This window comes from Bos grunniens, chromosome 23 (genome assembly GCF_055505025.1).
Source record: "Bos grunniens cultivar Pamir isolate PY7600 chromosome 23, Bosgru_T2T1.0, whole genome shotgun sequence".
Taxonomy (NCBI): Eukaryota; Metazoa; Chordata; class Mammalia; order Artiodactyla; family Bovidae; genus Bos; species Bos grunniens.
Genome location: NC_141187.1, coordinates 25,530,895 through 25,545,343, shown reverse-complemented (window position 1 = coordinate 25,545,343; position 14,449 = coordinate 25,530,895). Strand labels below are relative to the sequence as shown.

The 14,449-nt window shown below is 44.9% G+C and overlaps 1 protein-coding gene across 9 annotated transcripts in view; it reads left to right on the top strand.

The window, feature by feature from the left end:
• The first annotated feature begins 7,929 nt into the window (after positions 1-7,929).
• Positions 7,930-14,449, top strand: part of PKHD1 (PKHD1 ciliary IPT domain containing fibrocystin/polyductin) — a 443,740-nt gene continuing 437,220 nt past the window's right edge. For 8 of the 9 annotated variants that reach the window (XR_015152761.1, XM_086370763.1, XM_086370767.1 and 5 more), the window contains exons 1-2: positions 7,930-8,137; positions 11,508-11,650. Coding sequence is in view for 7 of the 9 variants with exons in the window: in XM_086370763.1 (XP_086226889.1) it covers positions 11,599-11,650 (52 nt within the window). In the remaining 2 variants the exon portion in view is untranslated. The remainder of the gene's footprint in view (positions 8,138-11,507; positions 11,651-14,449) is intronic. The other variant, XM_086370768.1, reaches the window with a different exon arrangement.

Sequence of the window (14,449 nt, the reverse complement as noted above, 5' to 3'; positions counted from 1 at the left end):
TTGGTCCTTTTGAAGGAGGCAGGAGAGGAGACGGAGTGAAAAATTTAAACATTTAAAGGGGTGATTCAGGGGCTAAGTGACCCACTATGTCTTACGGGTGATTGCACCAGTGTCTTCCAAGAGGGGCACATACACTTTAATGGCACCAAATGGCAACCCTTCCTGGCTGCTGCTATAATACAATTATATAACAATACAGTATTATATAAACATATAAACGACATCTAAGGCTGTGGCTTAACGCAAACGTAGTGGCTTAAACAACATGGATTTGTGATCTTACAGTCTGGGGTCAGAAGTCAAAGTCAGTTTTGTAGGGCCAAATCAAAGTTTTTGTAGGGCTAAATCAGTTTCGTAGGGCTGTTCCTTCTGGGGGTTCGTCTGTTTCCTTGCCTTTCTGTCAGCTTCTCAAGACCCTTGCATTCCTCAGCTCGTGGTCCTTTTTCTCCCAACACCTCAAACTCTGACTCCTGTTATCACATCCCCTACTACTAACTCTGATCCTCCTGCTCCTCTCCTATGAGGACCTTTGTGTTGATACTGGGCCAACCAGGAGACTCTCCCCATCAGGACCGATAACTTCATCACACTGGCACAGTCCTTATCACCATGAAAGGTCACATTTTGACAATCCCTTCTGGGCATTAGGATGTGGGTAACTTTGGGAGGGCCATTCATTATTCAGTCCACCATACTGAATACGTTTCTTCTCTTTCTGCTCCCCTCCCCCTGTCCTCCTCACTTCCCCTCCTCCTTCTTCCTCTTCTTTGTTTTTGAGAATTTAAGGTGAGAATTAGGTGTTCATTTTCTGGAAATCATGGTCTCTAAAGGCCAATTAATCTCGTCGATATAAGAGCTTGTCAGATTGCAGCACAAAGTCAAATAAAGCCCACTTGGATCACCTGCCTTGGCTGAGAGCTGCACTTCTGGGATGGACACAATGGTCTTTGGCCATTTACTGCACTGGGGGATGATGGGGCATTTCTGGCAGGGCCCAGAGCTGGCTGCCAGGAGCTGTTGTGTCCCATCCTTTCCTCCGAGTGTTCCCTCCACTCCTCTGGCTTAGCTGTGTGCCCCCTTTGAAGTTCTGCAGCAGTTGTCGTCTATAAATAGGGCATGCCCAGCCCCATCAGAGTTCTCAGATGAAGGGCAGAGCTCACTTACAAAGCGCTGAAACCGCAGGACGGTGTAGGGAGAGAGCCTGCTTTCATGCTTCTTCTCCAACCTCTCCTCAACCCTCCCACCTCCAATTTCATGTGAAAAATACATGAAGGCCCCAGAGAGAATAATCAAAGCTCTGTCACACTTGGAAGACACTTTCTTGCTTCCCTTTAACAAGAAGAAGAGAGAAATGAGCTTCTGGATAAGAGCCCAGGAGCCTATATCAGTTCAGATGTGCCCCAGCATCCATATCTCCTGGAGGTCTTCCGGTTGTAACACCACAGATGACTACATTATCTGACTCTAAGATTCTGGGTTATCTCATCTTACCCTCATGACTGTCCCTGGAGTCGGGGTATACGAGTTTCCATCTCTCAGATGGGGAGCTTTCCCCCAATTTCTCACTTCTAGGAACACAAAGGAAATGGTAATATTTGAACTTGTGGGGGCAGAGTGAAAGGTTTTTTCCCAAGTACCTCTCACTTCTCTCTGCCACCTCTGAGCACGTCATGGGGTCGGTGCCTTGTTAGTCCATACAGCAGAATGCATGTACCAGTTACAGCTGAGAAAGCACATTTGGGTGTGTGAGCCACCAATTTGGTTCTCAGGCTTGACTCCACATTCGTTAGCTGTGACTTTAAAAGAGCTACTCGATAGTTCCAAGGTCACGATAAGTGGGTACAGTAGCCCATATGGTTGTAATAAGCCTTACTGGGAGCCTCCTCCTGGCATGGTAGCCCTAGGTAGCTGGACTTCTCAGGGATTGGCTCAGAGTTCTAAATGTAAGTATAAGTGTACCAACCTACACTGCAAAACTGTGTTGTGACTTAGCCTCGGAGTGGCGTCATCTCCAGTGATCACCATTGGTTATAAGTGAGTCACAAGTCTATCTGGGTCCAAGAGGGAGACATAGATTTCCTTCCAATGAGATCATTGATAAAAACTATTTTTAAAGTACTGCCACACTATGCATCTTCACAGACATCTGAATGGTTTTCTTTAGATATAGTAATAGCTCTAAGTCTTACTGAGCAATTTTATCCGTTACTGGTTGTTTTCATTGTTTAATTCTGAAGGCAGTCTTTACTTTTAGGTTTTTGTAGTTCCCCTCATCTTCATGTGGGGCTTCCCCCATAACTCAGTTGATAAAGAATCTGCCTGTAGTGCAAGAGACCCGGGTTCGATTCCTGGGTTGGGAAGATCCCCCAAAGAAGGAACTGGCAACCCACTCCAGTGTTCTTGCCTGGGAAATCCATGGACAGAGGAGCCTGGAACACTACAGTCCATGAGGTCCAAGAGTCAGACACGACTTAGCGACTAAACCACCACCAACTCATTTTCACCACCGATGTTGTCCCTTATATCAGGTATCAGACTCGGCTATTTTATCAGCTGTGCAACATTTGCCAGAGAAGGGGGAAACATTTCTTTCATTTTCAAAACAATTTTCTCTAGGATATAGAATTTGACCGTATCATAACATTCTGCTGCTAAAGCAAGCATTCTACTGGGCTGCAGATATTTATGACTTCTATGTCACTCATTCTTTTAAAACAAAATATGAGATATACTTTAGACATCTCTGCTGGGCTCCTGACTCAGATATTAATAGTAACATGGAATCAAACTAGAAAAAAATTAATTGCTTTTGTATTGTGGCTCCCTGCTGGTATGATTTATTTTAAATTCTGCTGATCCCAGGGAGAAGATACTGTATTGTCTGTAATTCAGAAACTGACATATGCTGTTTTCCCATATTTCCCACAAATGCTCCAACTTCAAAGAAAAATATGCTTCTGTGGTCTGGAAAACACTGGATATCACAACATCTATTTTATCTGACATGGCGGGAACTGAATTACTTGACATGTAAGTGGATTTTAGAAGCAACTGAATACAATCTGTCTGCCTTGAGTGCCAAAGCCTTTTAGAAAATTATTGACTATTTCTGGACTAGGAGCTGTCTAAAGCATAGGGGTGAGTCATCCTGGTGGTTTTCCTGGGACTCTCCCTGTTTAACACTGAAAGCCCCATGACCTTACCTTGGAAAGCTCCCAGTTATAGACAAACTGAGATAGTTGGTCATGCCCTAGATTAGATATGAGCTTGATCTCACCACTTTCTGATCATCCTGTGTCACTGGTATGAATCTAGCTATGCTGAGTGTTGTGATCCAATGATGCCCTCAGGATGTTTGAGGTATATAACCCATAGATTTCCAGCCTATATGATGCTGGAGTAGCCGGTTAGCTCTGCTTATTCAAATGAGGAAACTGCCTGTAGTTCAATGTTAACTCCCAAGTACGTGGACATGATGAGTTATTTTCACCTGTAACCCCCAGGGCATCCTTGTTGGTTTTTAGGACTCTCATCAGGATGATAGAGGGCACGACAGTTTTGATTCCAGGTAAGTGGGGGTCATTATTATCAAAATAAGTTAATCAGCAAAACTGACCTCAGACAGGCGCAGTAATGAAGGATTACTTTTAAATAATTTTACTGTAGTGGGAAACTTTGTCTAAAGAAACTAAGAAACAAATATTTGATCAGAAACTTAACCCCTCTAGTGGAACAAATTCATTTCTTTTCCAAATATGAGTTCATATATTCATTATCCTTTGGCTCCAAATGTAATCAGGGGTATGATATTGAACCAGAGAGAATATAATTCCTTTAGCTTTGTTTCTTTATGAAAAAGGGAGGCTAGGGAGACTTGTGGGCTTCGCAGGTGTTGGTAGTGGTAAAGATCCTGCCTGCTAATGCAGGAGACATAGTGAGACTCGGGTTTGATCCCTGGATGGGAAGGCATGGCAACCCACTCCAGTCTTCATGCCTGGAGAATCCCATGGACAGAGGAGCCTGGTGGGCTACAGTTTATAGGGTTTCAAGAGTTGGACGTGACTGAAGACTTAACATGCATGCAGGGAGACAAGGTGGAGAAGGAAATGGCACCCCACTCCAGTACTCTTGCCTGGAAAATCCCATGGATGGAGGAGCCTGGTGGGCTGCAGTCCATGGGGTCTCAAAGAGTCGGACTCGACCGAGCGACTTCACTTTCACTTTTCACTTTCATGCACTGGAGAAGGAAATGGCAACCCACTCCAGTGTTCTTGCCTGGAGAATCCCAGGGATGGGGGAGCCTGGAAGGCTGCTATCTATGGGGTCACACAGAGTCAGACACGACTGAAGCGACTTAGCAGCAGCAGCAGCAGGGAGACAAGGAAAAGGAAGGACTTGAGTAACTTGAGTTGGGTCAATCTTAGACAGGTGAAAGGGGACTTCACCTGTCTCACTTCACCTGGGGAAGACTCTGACCACACAGGAAATGTGAAGGGTATGGTTGTGCCATAGTTCCAGGGCTAGTCACACAAATGGTATAACTCCAGAGCCCCAGTTACAAGTGAAAATCTTACTTAGATGAAAGGGCCGTGTTAATGCTGTGCTCCAGGTTCATTTTCTATCAGAAACATGCCTATGAGTTGAAGAGGATATGATAAAACAAGTTCGATAAAGAGAAAGCCAAAAAAAAAGAAAAAAATAGAAATAAATGCATTGAGCATTCCTGGTTTCCATTTAAAACCTGCTTTTGACTTTGACGGCCCTCATCTACTGCAGAGTGTTTTTCCTCAAATGAATTCACAGGCATTTCTTTTCATCTGATTGTGTGCCTACAGTATATAAGGTACAGTGCAAAATGATTTGAAGGTACAGAGGGAAAATACCAATTTCTTTCTTTAAGAAATGTGGCGTCTATGGGGGATGGCCAAAAAGTTCTTTTGGATTTTCCTAATATCCTTATTGTATAGAAAAATCCAAAAGAACTTTTTGGTCAATCCTATAGTTTGAGAAAGACATGTATAACCCAAATGTTTTCAGGCATCACCTTACTCAAGAGGTCACATTTACGGTGGTATTCTCACTCATTTTGATGACTTCTAGCTCTAAATTTTAGGGCTTCCCTAGTAAAGAATCTACCAACCAATGCAGGAGACTCAGGTTCGATCCTTGCATCAGGAAGACCCCCTGGAGCAGGCGGATTCTTTACCACTGAGCCACCTGAGAAGCCCTCTTGATGGCTAGGCTGCCAAAAAGAATGATAAATATCCATTGCAGGTTCTTTACTCAAGGATAGATGGGGTTAATTTCTGGAAACCTCTTATTAAAGTAGCAAGAAGTAAAACACAAGTTAAGTCTTAATCACGAGATTTGACTAAAATATAGTAAACTAATCTGATCATGATTTTGTTTCCCCTGCCAAATAGGAAGCACTTTGAGGGCAGAAACTGTATAATGTTCTTTATAAAAATAATTTTGAACCATCTAAGTGGTTCATGAGTATAATTTCTTTTACGAAAATAAAAATTACCAATCGTTTTGGAATCCCCTTTGATTATCTCCCCCGAACCTGGTCTGTCTGTTCTTCCTTGTTTCCCATGTGGCTCAAATGACGCTTGTGGACCTGTCCTGGAGGGTCTAGAGTGGAAGCTGGGGTTCAGGAGGGAGGAGGGTGGCCGGGTGATTGGCTCCCTGGCCGCCTGATCTGGCCAGGCCTCCTCTCTCTACCCTACTGGCTGCTGCTGCTGCTAAGTCACCTCAGTCGTGTCTGACTCTGTGCGACCCCATAGACGGCAGCCCACCGGACTCCCCCATCCCTGGGATTCTCAGGCAAGAACACTGGAGTGGGTTGCCATTTCCTTCTCCAATGCATGAAAGTGAAAAGTCAAAGTGAAGTCGCTCAGTCATGTCCGACTCTTAGCGACCCCATGGACTGCAGCCCACCAGGCTCCTCTGTCCATGGGATTTTCCAGGCAAGAGTACTGGAGTGGGGTGCTGTTGCCTTCTCCGACTGGCTGCAGTGCTAGCAAATCATTCTGCTTGTCACTGCTTGCCAAGCTGTGATGCACAGGAGATTTGGTAAAGACTCCCATACTTACTGGGCTTCCCTGGTGGCTCAGCTGGTAAAGAATCTGCCTGCAATGCAGGAGACCTGAGTTTGATCCCTGGGTTGGGAAGATCCCCTGGAGAAGGGAAAGGCTACCCACTCCAGTATTCTGGCCTGGAGAATTCCATGGACTGTGTAGTCCATGCGGTTGCAAAGCGTCGGACATGACTGAGCGACTTTCACTTTCACTTTCTTTCCCATACTTTCTAGAGGATAGTTCCACCACAGTCGTGAGAGATGTGTTGTATTTCTGTGGGTTAAGTCTTGCTTGGGATGCTTCCCAGGTCTTTTGAGGTGGACATTCAGGGCTATCAAATTCTATTAAAAAGGCTTCTGTCTCAAAGGAAAGAAGATGAATTTCTTCTGGTCAGGAACCACTGGGCATGGCTGACTCCATCAGGAAGCTGGTGATGTGAGCTGGAGTGGGTGGTGGGGCAGAGACAAGGAAGTCAGACATGGACCAAGTACGGAGGTGGTGCTGATCTCCAAGGTCAGATGCGTGTCTGATTCCTCATCAAGAGAGTCAAACCAGTGACTGAGACCTGTGGTCTGGGTCCTAACAGGAGGTGATGGGTGGAAGCCAAGGGCTTCCTCTTGGCCAAAATGCAAGGTCAGGAGGGAGGAAGGGAAGTGAGAAAATAGAGAGGGCTTGCATAAGCCCTTTCTTAGCAAGATTTTGAGCAGATCATCTCCTGTCTGCTTCTTTAGGTTGCAGTGAAAATCACTCAGTCATGTCCGACTCCTTGCAACCCCATGGACTATACAGTCCAGTGACCTCATGAACTATACAGTCCATGGAATTCTCCAGGTCAGAATACTGAAGTGGGGAACCTTTCCCTCCTCCAAGGAATCTTACCAACACAGGGATTGAACTCAGATCTTCCACATTGCTGGAGGATTCTTTACCAGCTGAGCCACAGGGAAGCCCAAGAATACTGGAGTGGGTAGCCTATCCCTTCTCCAGAGGATCTTCCAGACCCAGGAATCAAATCCAGGTCTCTTGCACTGCAGGCAGATCCTTTACCAACTGAGCTACAAGGGAAGCCCTTTAGGTTGCAGGGCAAAGGCAACTCGCACTTCATGTTGGAACTGTTTCTGTGACTTGCTCTTTTGTTATCATAATCACACCTAACTGCCCACGGAGAATCCTGCCCCTCTGCCTGACTGTTAAGCGCCTTTGTTTATAACCCTGTCCACCTGTAGATGGTAAGAAGGAAGAAATTAAGACATCCCTTGCCTCAGGCTTGCCAGTCTAGGGGATATTTGTAAGATTAATGGCCTTTTTACTTTGTTTCTTCACTCCCCCCATCCCTGATCTGTAAAAGAACCTGGCATCAGACCCTGATAAGGAAGTTATTTTGAGATAGTCTGCCATCTTATTGGTCAGTGGGCTCTCCTAAACTCGCATTCCTTACCCCAACATCTCGTCTCCGATTTGTTGGCCTGCCATGCAGTTGGACTCAGTAACATTTAGACTCACCCCGCATAGTGAGAATGCCAACCTGCGGCAGGGCATTTAGCAGCCTTTCCTCTTGATGAGAAGTCAGAGACTGCTCGTGAATGGGGACCAGCCCTTCAGTGGCCCTTTCTCCTGGGCCTGTGTTCGATCACTGACTTACTGGCAAATTCTTTCAATCATTGAATACCTGTCTGTCTCATTGGGTAAACTTTCATCTAAACATCTTATCTAAGGTACATGTAAGTGGAAAAAAAATGTTAAGACTTTCTTTGATCGTTAATAAAAGATCGTGGGGGAAAAAGCCTCAGTAGCTTGTGTTAATCATTAAACTTGCCCCATGGTCAGCTCTGAATTTTTTCTTTAGCACAGGTTTGGCTGGGACACAAACAAGTTAGGTGAGTTACAGCCTGACAAGTTACAGCCAAGTAAGTTACCTGTGCTGCCGCGGGTGGGCTCTCACCAGGTAACACAGCCATGGGTTCCTGAGAGGAAGAAGGTCATTCTGAAAGGAACAAGGTCGTTCTGAAAGGAAAGGACTCCTCCCTTGAGTCCAAAGGAGAGAGGAACAGGAAAAGGTACTGTTGGGTTCAGAAATGTCTCTGCCCTGTGTTTTCTAGGTGTTGCCTTTTTGCTAATATGTTAAACAAAGGAACTGGGGGATATGATGTAGTAACCTCCCAGGTTTGTCTTTTCAAAGCCCCAAAGGGAGCGGGGCTGGGAAGGGGAGAGAGAGGAGGAGGAAGAATGAGGGCAGAGTGGGGAGAAAGACAGGGGAGAGAGAACTGACCCGAGGCACACAGCTCTCCTCTGGTTGAAAATATTCTGGTTAAAGTATTTAAATGGAGGCTGGGTTTGTTCTTAGGAAGAATTAGTGGATAATCATTTTAAGAAAAAATACATTTGTTATTGATTTGATTGCTCTGTTTTAGAGGGAAGATGTAGGTCTGAACATAGAGGTTTTTTAAAAATTAATTTTTATTGGCGTATAGTTAACTTACAATGTTGTGTTAGTTTCTGCTGTACAGCAAAAGGAGTTAGCTGTACAGGGACGTGAATCCCCTCCCTTTTGGACTTCCTTTCAGGTCACCACAGTACTTTGGCTAGAGTTTCCTGTGCTTTAGAGTATGTTCTCGTTAGTTATCTGTTTTACACATAGTCTTTATTGATAGTGTATCTGTGTTAATTCCAATCACTCATTTCCTCCCACCTGCCCCCTCCCAACACAGGGTTTTAAGAAAACCAACATGCAACTATTTACTTCTGATATTCTAAATTTGGGAGTAGGCACCAAAATAAAATGTTAAAATCCCAGTCAGATTGAAAATCGACTCTCCTGTGCCTAACATATTCTGTTGGGTGTGACAAGTAAATCAAATCCAGTGCTTTTGGACTATAAGTAACTCCTGGGTACTTTTCTCTAGGCAGTAGATGTATTTCTGAAAATTAAATGTTTGAAAAATGAATCCTATTCCAAATAGGTGTAAAATATAGAGAATTTTACAAGTTAAACACCTGCTTAATCTACTTGAAAACTTTAGAACTCCTCTTGTAAATGAGAGTAGCTTCTGCTCCTACCCCAACTGCTCGGTACTTGAAGGCAGGTACAAAGATAATTTATCTCTGTTTTCCCAGCTCCAGTGGTACAGAATCTGCCTCTAATACAGGAGACATGGCAAGAACTGTGAGTTCGATCCCTGGGTCAGGAAGATCCCCTGGAGAAGGAAATGGCAACCCACTCCAGTATTCTTGCCTGAGAAATCCCACGGACAAAGGAGCCTGGAGGGCTACAGTCCATGGGGTTGCAAAAGAGTTGGTTGGACACGACAGTCACTAAACAACAAAAGAAAGCACGGTGCTCAGAGTATATTAGGCATACGATGAATGTTTGTGGAGTGGAATGAGCTACAGGTGATTATCCATTGCACTGTCTTAATTCGGACATACCTAACAGATACGTTTATTCTTAGGCTTTTTGTAGATACTCTTTTCCTGGGCGTTTATTTATTTATTTATTTTGTAATGGTAAAACTATTTTTTCTGGCTTCAGTGTTTTCTCAACCCCTCCCCCCCCAATATCAATGAAAGGGGTTTGTTACATTGAGGATATAATGTTAACATGTGGAGTCTTGCTTCACCTGTTACGAGGTCAAGAGGGGTGGATGTTGCTCCACCTCCTCCAGGTCATGGACAGGGCGTGACCACCAGTCCACCTGCAAGCAGGCCTCCTCCCACCCCACCCCAAGTACTTGAAATGTACGTTTTGCGCAAAGGTTCCACAACAGGAGCTGTTTTCAGAGATGCACTTTTCAGAGAGCCATGTGGCATTGGGATCATTGGGATTGAACACGTGACGACGCTGTTCAAGCCTCTGTATAAACTTTTAAGATTGTGATGGGTGGAGATCTACTCATCTTGCTAACACCCAAGACAAGCCTGGTATGTAAGTTTTCCTGCTTATGAAACCCGGCACCTGCCAATCTGGAGTGTTTGCGTCCTTCTAAGGTGTCTCCTTGCCCTCCGTTTTTGGAGGCCAGTTAATTTTTTTCTTAAACCTTTATTTATTTGGCTGCACCGTGTCTTAGTAGCAGCATGTGGGATCTAGTTCCCTGACTAGGGATCGAACCCGGGCCCCCTACACTGGGAGTATGGAGTTTTAGCCACAGGACCACCAGGGAATTCCAGTTAATTTATGAATCTACGTGGGGGACAGATTCCGTGGAGAGGCAGATCCTGAGTTGGGCCCTGAAGGAGGCCAGGAGTTCATTAGGGCACAAGAAAGTTGGGGGACTCTAGAAAGGGCCCAGCAGGATCCAAGGCAGAGGCTGCCGTGTGGGGAGCTTGCTGGGTTCAGCGAAAGGGGAAGTTGGAACGATGAGGGGCAGGTCCTGGTGAAACTGCGGAGTCAGAGCTTTCTGTGGGACGCAGAGAGCCTTTGAAAGGAAAACTGACCTTTGTGAGTGTCTTCTTTGTACCAGGCCCTGTGTTAATTTCTTTAGGTATATATCACCTCTGCTGCTGCTAAGTCGCTTCAGTCGTGTCCGACTCAGTTATTCTTAATAAAAATCCTCTCAAGTGTTCTTATCCTCTGTTTGACGTGATAGAGGTTTTGCTTTGAATTGAAAGCATTAAACAGGACAATGCCACAGTGAAAGCAGTGTTTAAGGAAGCTGATCCAGGCGTGGTGGATTGAGGTAGAGGGACCTGGGGTCCTGGGGTCCAGTTTGGAGGGTCCAGCTTTGTCTTCCTGTTTCTCCCTCCCTGTTTCCTCTGCTGTGAGAGTAAGATGCTGCTGCTGCTGCTTGGTCACTTCAGTTGTGTCTGACTCTGTGTGACCCGATGGAGTGTAGCCTGCCAAAATCCTCTGTCCATTGGATTCTCCAGGCAAGAGTACTAGAGTGGGTTGCCATGCCCTCCTACAGAGGATCTTCCCCACCCAGGGATCGAACCCTGGTCTCCTGCATTGCAGGCAGATTCTTTATGGCTGAGCCACCAGGGTAAGATAATGTCCAAATTTCCATTAGCATCTGTTTTTCAACCTGTTACCATGTTTAACATTCATTTTGTTAAGCTCTTTACTCTTTTTGCATGTTGATTGCTTCCTGGAGGACCGAGACTTCCAGAGAACAAAACAAAACAACCCCCTCCCCCCATCACCATTAGCTAGTATTTTGACTCTGGGATTTCCTTACTTTTAAAATATAAGTGTTTAAGAATGAATTAATGCAAGAGGTTACTATTACTTACCTAGGTTATGTATGCATAAAATGAGTAAATGAGACAAAGAGAGGGGGTAGAATAGTGATGATTTTATATAAGATTCTTAGATTGTCCTTTTCTTGCAAGTTGGGATGATGGTGGGTCTCTCAGAAGATCCTTAATTTTCCAAGTTTTAACACAGCAAAGCAATTGTATGTAAGCCAAAATAATAGTCATCTTTTTTTTCAGTTTGTTTTTATAAAGCTATGCAGCTCCAATCAAAATTGAAGATGTGTTTAATGTCTGAGCAATTTTGAAAGGATCAATTTCAGCAGACAAGATGACTGGCTGGCTGATCTCTCTGACAAGTATCAAAGTACTACTTCTGGCAGGTGAGTGAATGTGTTTTGAAGAGATTTTAGGGAGATCACAGCAGGCTACCTTGAGAACTAGTTTACTGATACTTAAATATTATTGGGAAAGGTTGAAGGCAGGAGGAGAAGGGGACGACAGAAGATGAGACGGTTGGATGGCATCACCAACTCAATGGATGTGAGTTTGAGCAAACTCTGGGAGTTGGTGATGGACCTGGAAGCCTGGCATGCTGCAGTCAATGGGGCCACAAAGAGTCAGACATGACTGAGCGACTGAACTGAACTGAACTGAACAGAAATATTATTGGGGATGACCTACTAGTGTCTGCTCTAAGACTGAATTTTCTCTGCTTAATAATTTTCTGTTTATTAGTTGATGCTATGCTAAGTTACTTCAGTCATGTCCGACTCTGTGCGACCCCATAGATGGCAGCTCACCAGGCTCCCTCGTCCCTGGGATTCTCCAGGCAAGAACACTGGAGTGGGTTGCCATTTCCTTCTCCAATGCGTGAAAATGAAAAGTGAAAGTGAAGTCGTTCAGTTGTGTCCGACTCTTGGCGACCCCATGGACTGCAGCCCACCAGGCTCCTCCATCCATGGGATTTTCCAGGCAAGAGTACTGGAGTGGGGTGCCACTGCCTTCTCCTTATTAGTTGAGGTTGTACATTAAACAGTTATAAATATATACTTTAATTTTTAACAGCCAGTGGAAGTTGCTATTATAGTCTAGAGCTTTTAATAATAACTCATAATCTTTTTATAATTCCTTTTTGAGCCATACAATGCAGTTCTTTTTAGATTTTATTACTTTATCTTCCCAAAGGAAGGCTTAGCTTGTCTTAGCAATGAATGGGCAACTAAAAATTTCTTTTCTGAAATTGTGTCACTACTTTTCTCAGCAAATTCGGTTATCCTCTGTATCTTCTTGGGGGCTTCCCAGGTGGCACTAGAGGTAAAGAATACGCTTGCCAATGCAGGAGACACAGGTTCAATCCCTGGGTCAGGAAGATCCCCTGGAAAAGGAAATGGCAACCCACTCCGGTATTCTTGCCTGGAAAACCCCATGGACAGAGGAACCTGGGCTGCAGTCCATGGAGTCGCAAAGAGTCAGACACGACTGAAGCAACTGAGTGCACACACATCTGATACAGCTTTGAGGGCGAGTGTGAGCTGGTCTGGCCAGAGTGCCACCAACGATTGTGTTCTTGTGAATGTGCCTTTACTGTTAGTGCAAGTTCATGTTCCCAACGTAGAGTGAGGCCAAACAAACAGAAACGTCAGCGTTTGGAGCAGAGAAACGTTTATTGCAGGGGTGTCTGAGGAGAATGATAGCTCATCCCCTAGGGGAAAAACAAAAGCCAAACAAGCCTGAGTTCTCTGAAGATTTTCAGGAAAGCCGTTGTAAAAGTCAGGTGAGAGTTGGGGGGTCATCGGGTCAGCTGTCACAATTCTGACTGATGGTGGTGAGGTAACCGGATGCTGTCACAGAGGTTAACATTATCAGTCCTCAGGCTCCTGAAGGCCTGGGGCTCTGTGCTCAGGCTCATCGAGTAGTTAACATCTTCCGTTTGGTGGGGGATTTTCACATTTGCAGAGCACTTTAGGAAATGTGAATCAAATACTGTTATCCTGATACGTCCTGTTATCCTCAGAGAGGACGAAAAGCAGAGGCTATGGGGAAAAGCCTGTCGACGCCCCCTGTCCCCCACCTCCTGGGAAGGCCCCATGGGGTCCTACTCAGTTGCATCATCACTCTTGGGCACTGTGCCACCTGCATATATGTACATGGATGCCCTGGGCTTGCCAGAGTTGGCGTGGCTTTGATGATCCTTTAACTTTTCTGATACAGAAAATGACAAGTGTTTTATAGGCTTCACTGGGGAGCTGATTTTTGCTGGCTTTACCTCGTACAAGGAATGTCCATCCAGGAGCACCCTCAAAGATGAGGCATTGATAACGTCATACTCAGCCTGCAGTCTGTATGGGAGAACCCAGTGTAGCCTACTGTGCAAGTCTATAGTGTTTTTTTTTTTTTTTTTTTAAATTCTAGCACTGATTCATGCTTCACTGCTTCTCTGAGCAGGCAAAGCAAAAATTTAGAGGATTTTGTATTTGGGGAGTCATTCTGATCATGTATTCAAAAGAGGATGGTGTACTGAGTAGGAAGATTAAAAATAGAGACAGCTTCTAAAAGTTTCTGGGAAGTGGAAATATTAGAAATAAGTGGTAACTGTAAATACAACCTGATGAATAAAGAATTTGATGCAGGAGATGCAGGAGACACAGGTTCAATGCTTGGGTCAGGAAGATCCTCTAGAGGAGGGCATGGCAACCCACTCTAGTATTCTTGCTTGGGAAATCCCTTGGGTAGAGGAACCTGGTGGGCTACCGTCCCTGGGGTCACAGAGTCGGACATGACTGAGTGATTAAGCACACACACACACACATAAAATATCCTGATTAAAGAGTGAGAAAGAGGGGAGACATATTTCGGCTTCCATTAGGAACCAAAATGTATCCTTGAAGCTTCTTCCAAAGGAAGTGGAAATTCAGGATAGTCTTGGTGAACACTGGGGTTTTGGATGTCTAGGATCAGTCAGAACTTTTCCTAAAATGGGAGTTTTGAAGGCGTGATTCTCCAGACTGAAAGCAGAAGGGACACTTTGTCAGAAATGCAAATTCTTGGGCTTCACCCAGACAGAAGCAGAAGCTCGGGGTGGGACCTTGTTCTGGGCTGTATCAAGCCCTACTGGTGATTCTGAGGAATGCTGAAAGGAAGCTGGGGGACTGAATTTGCACACTGAAGCCACTGTCTCT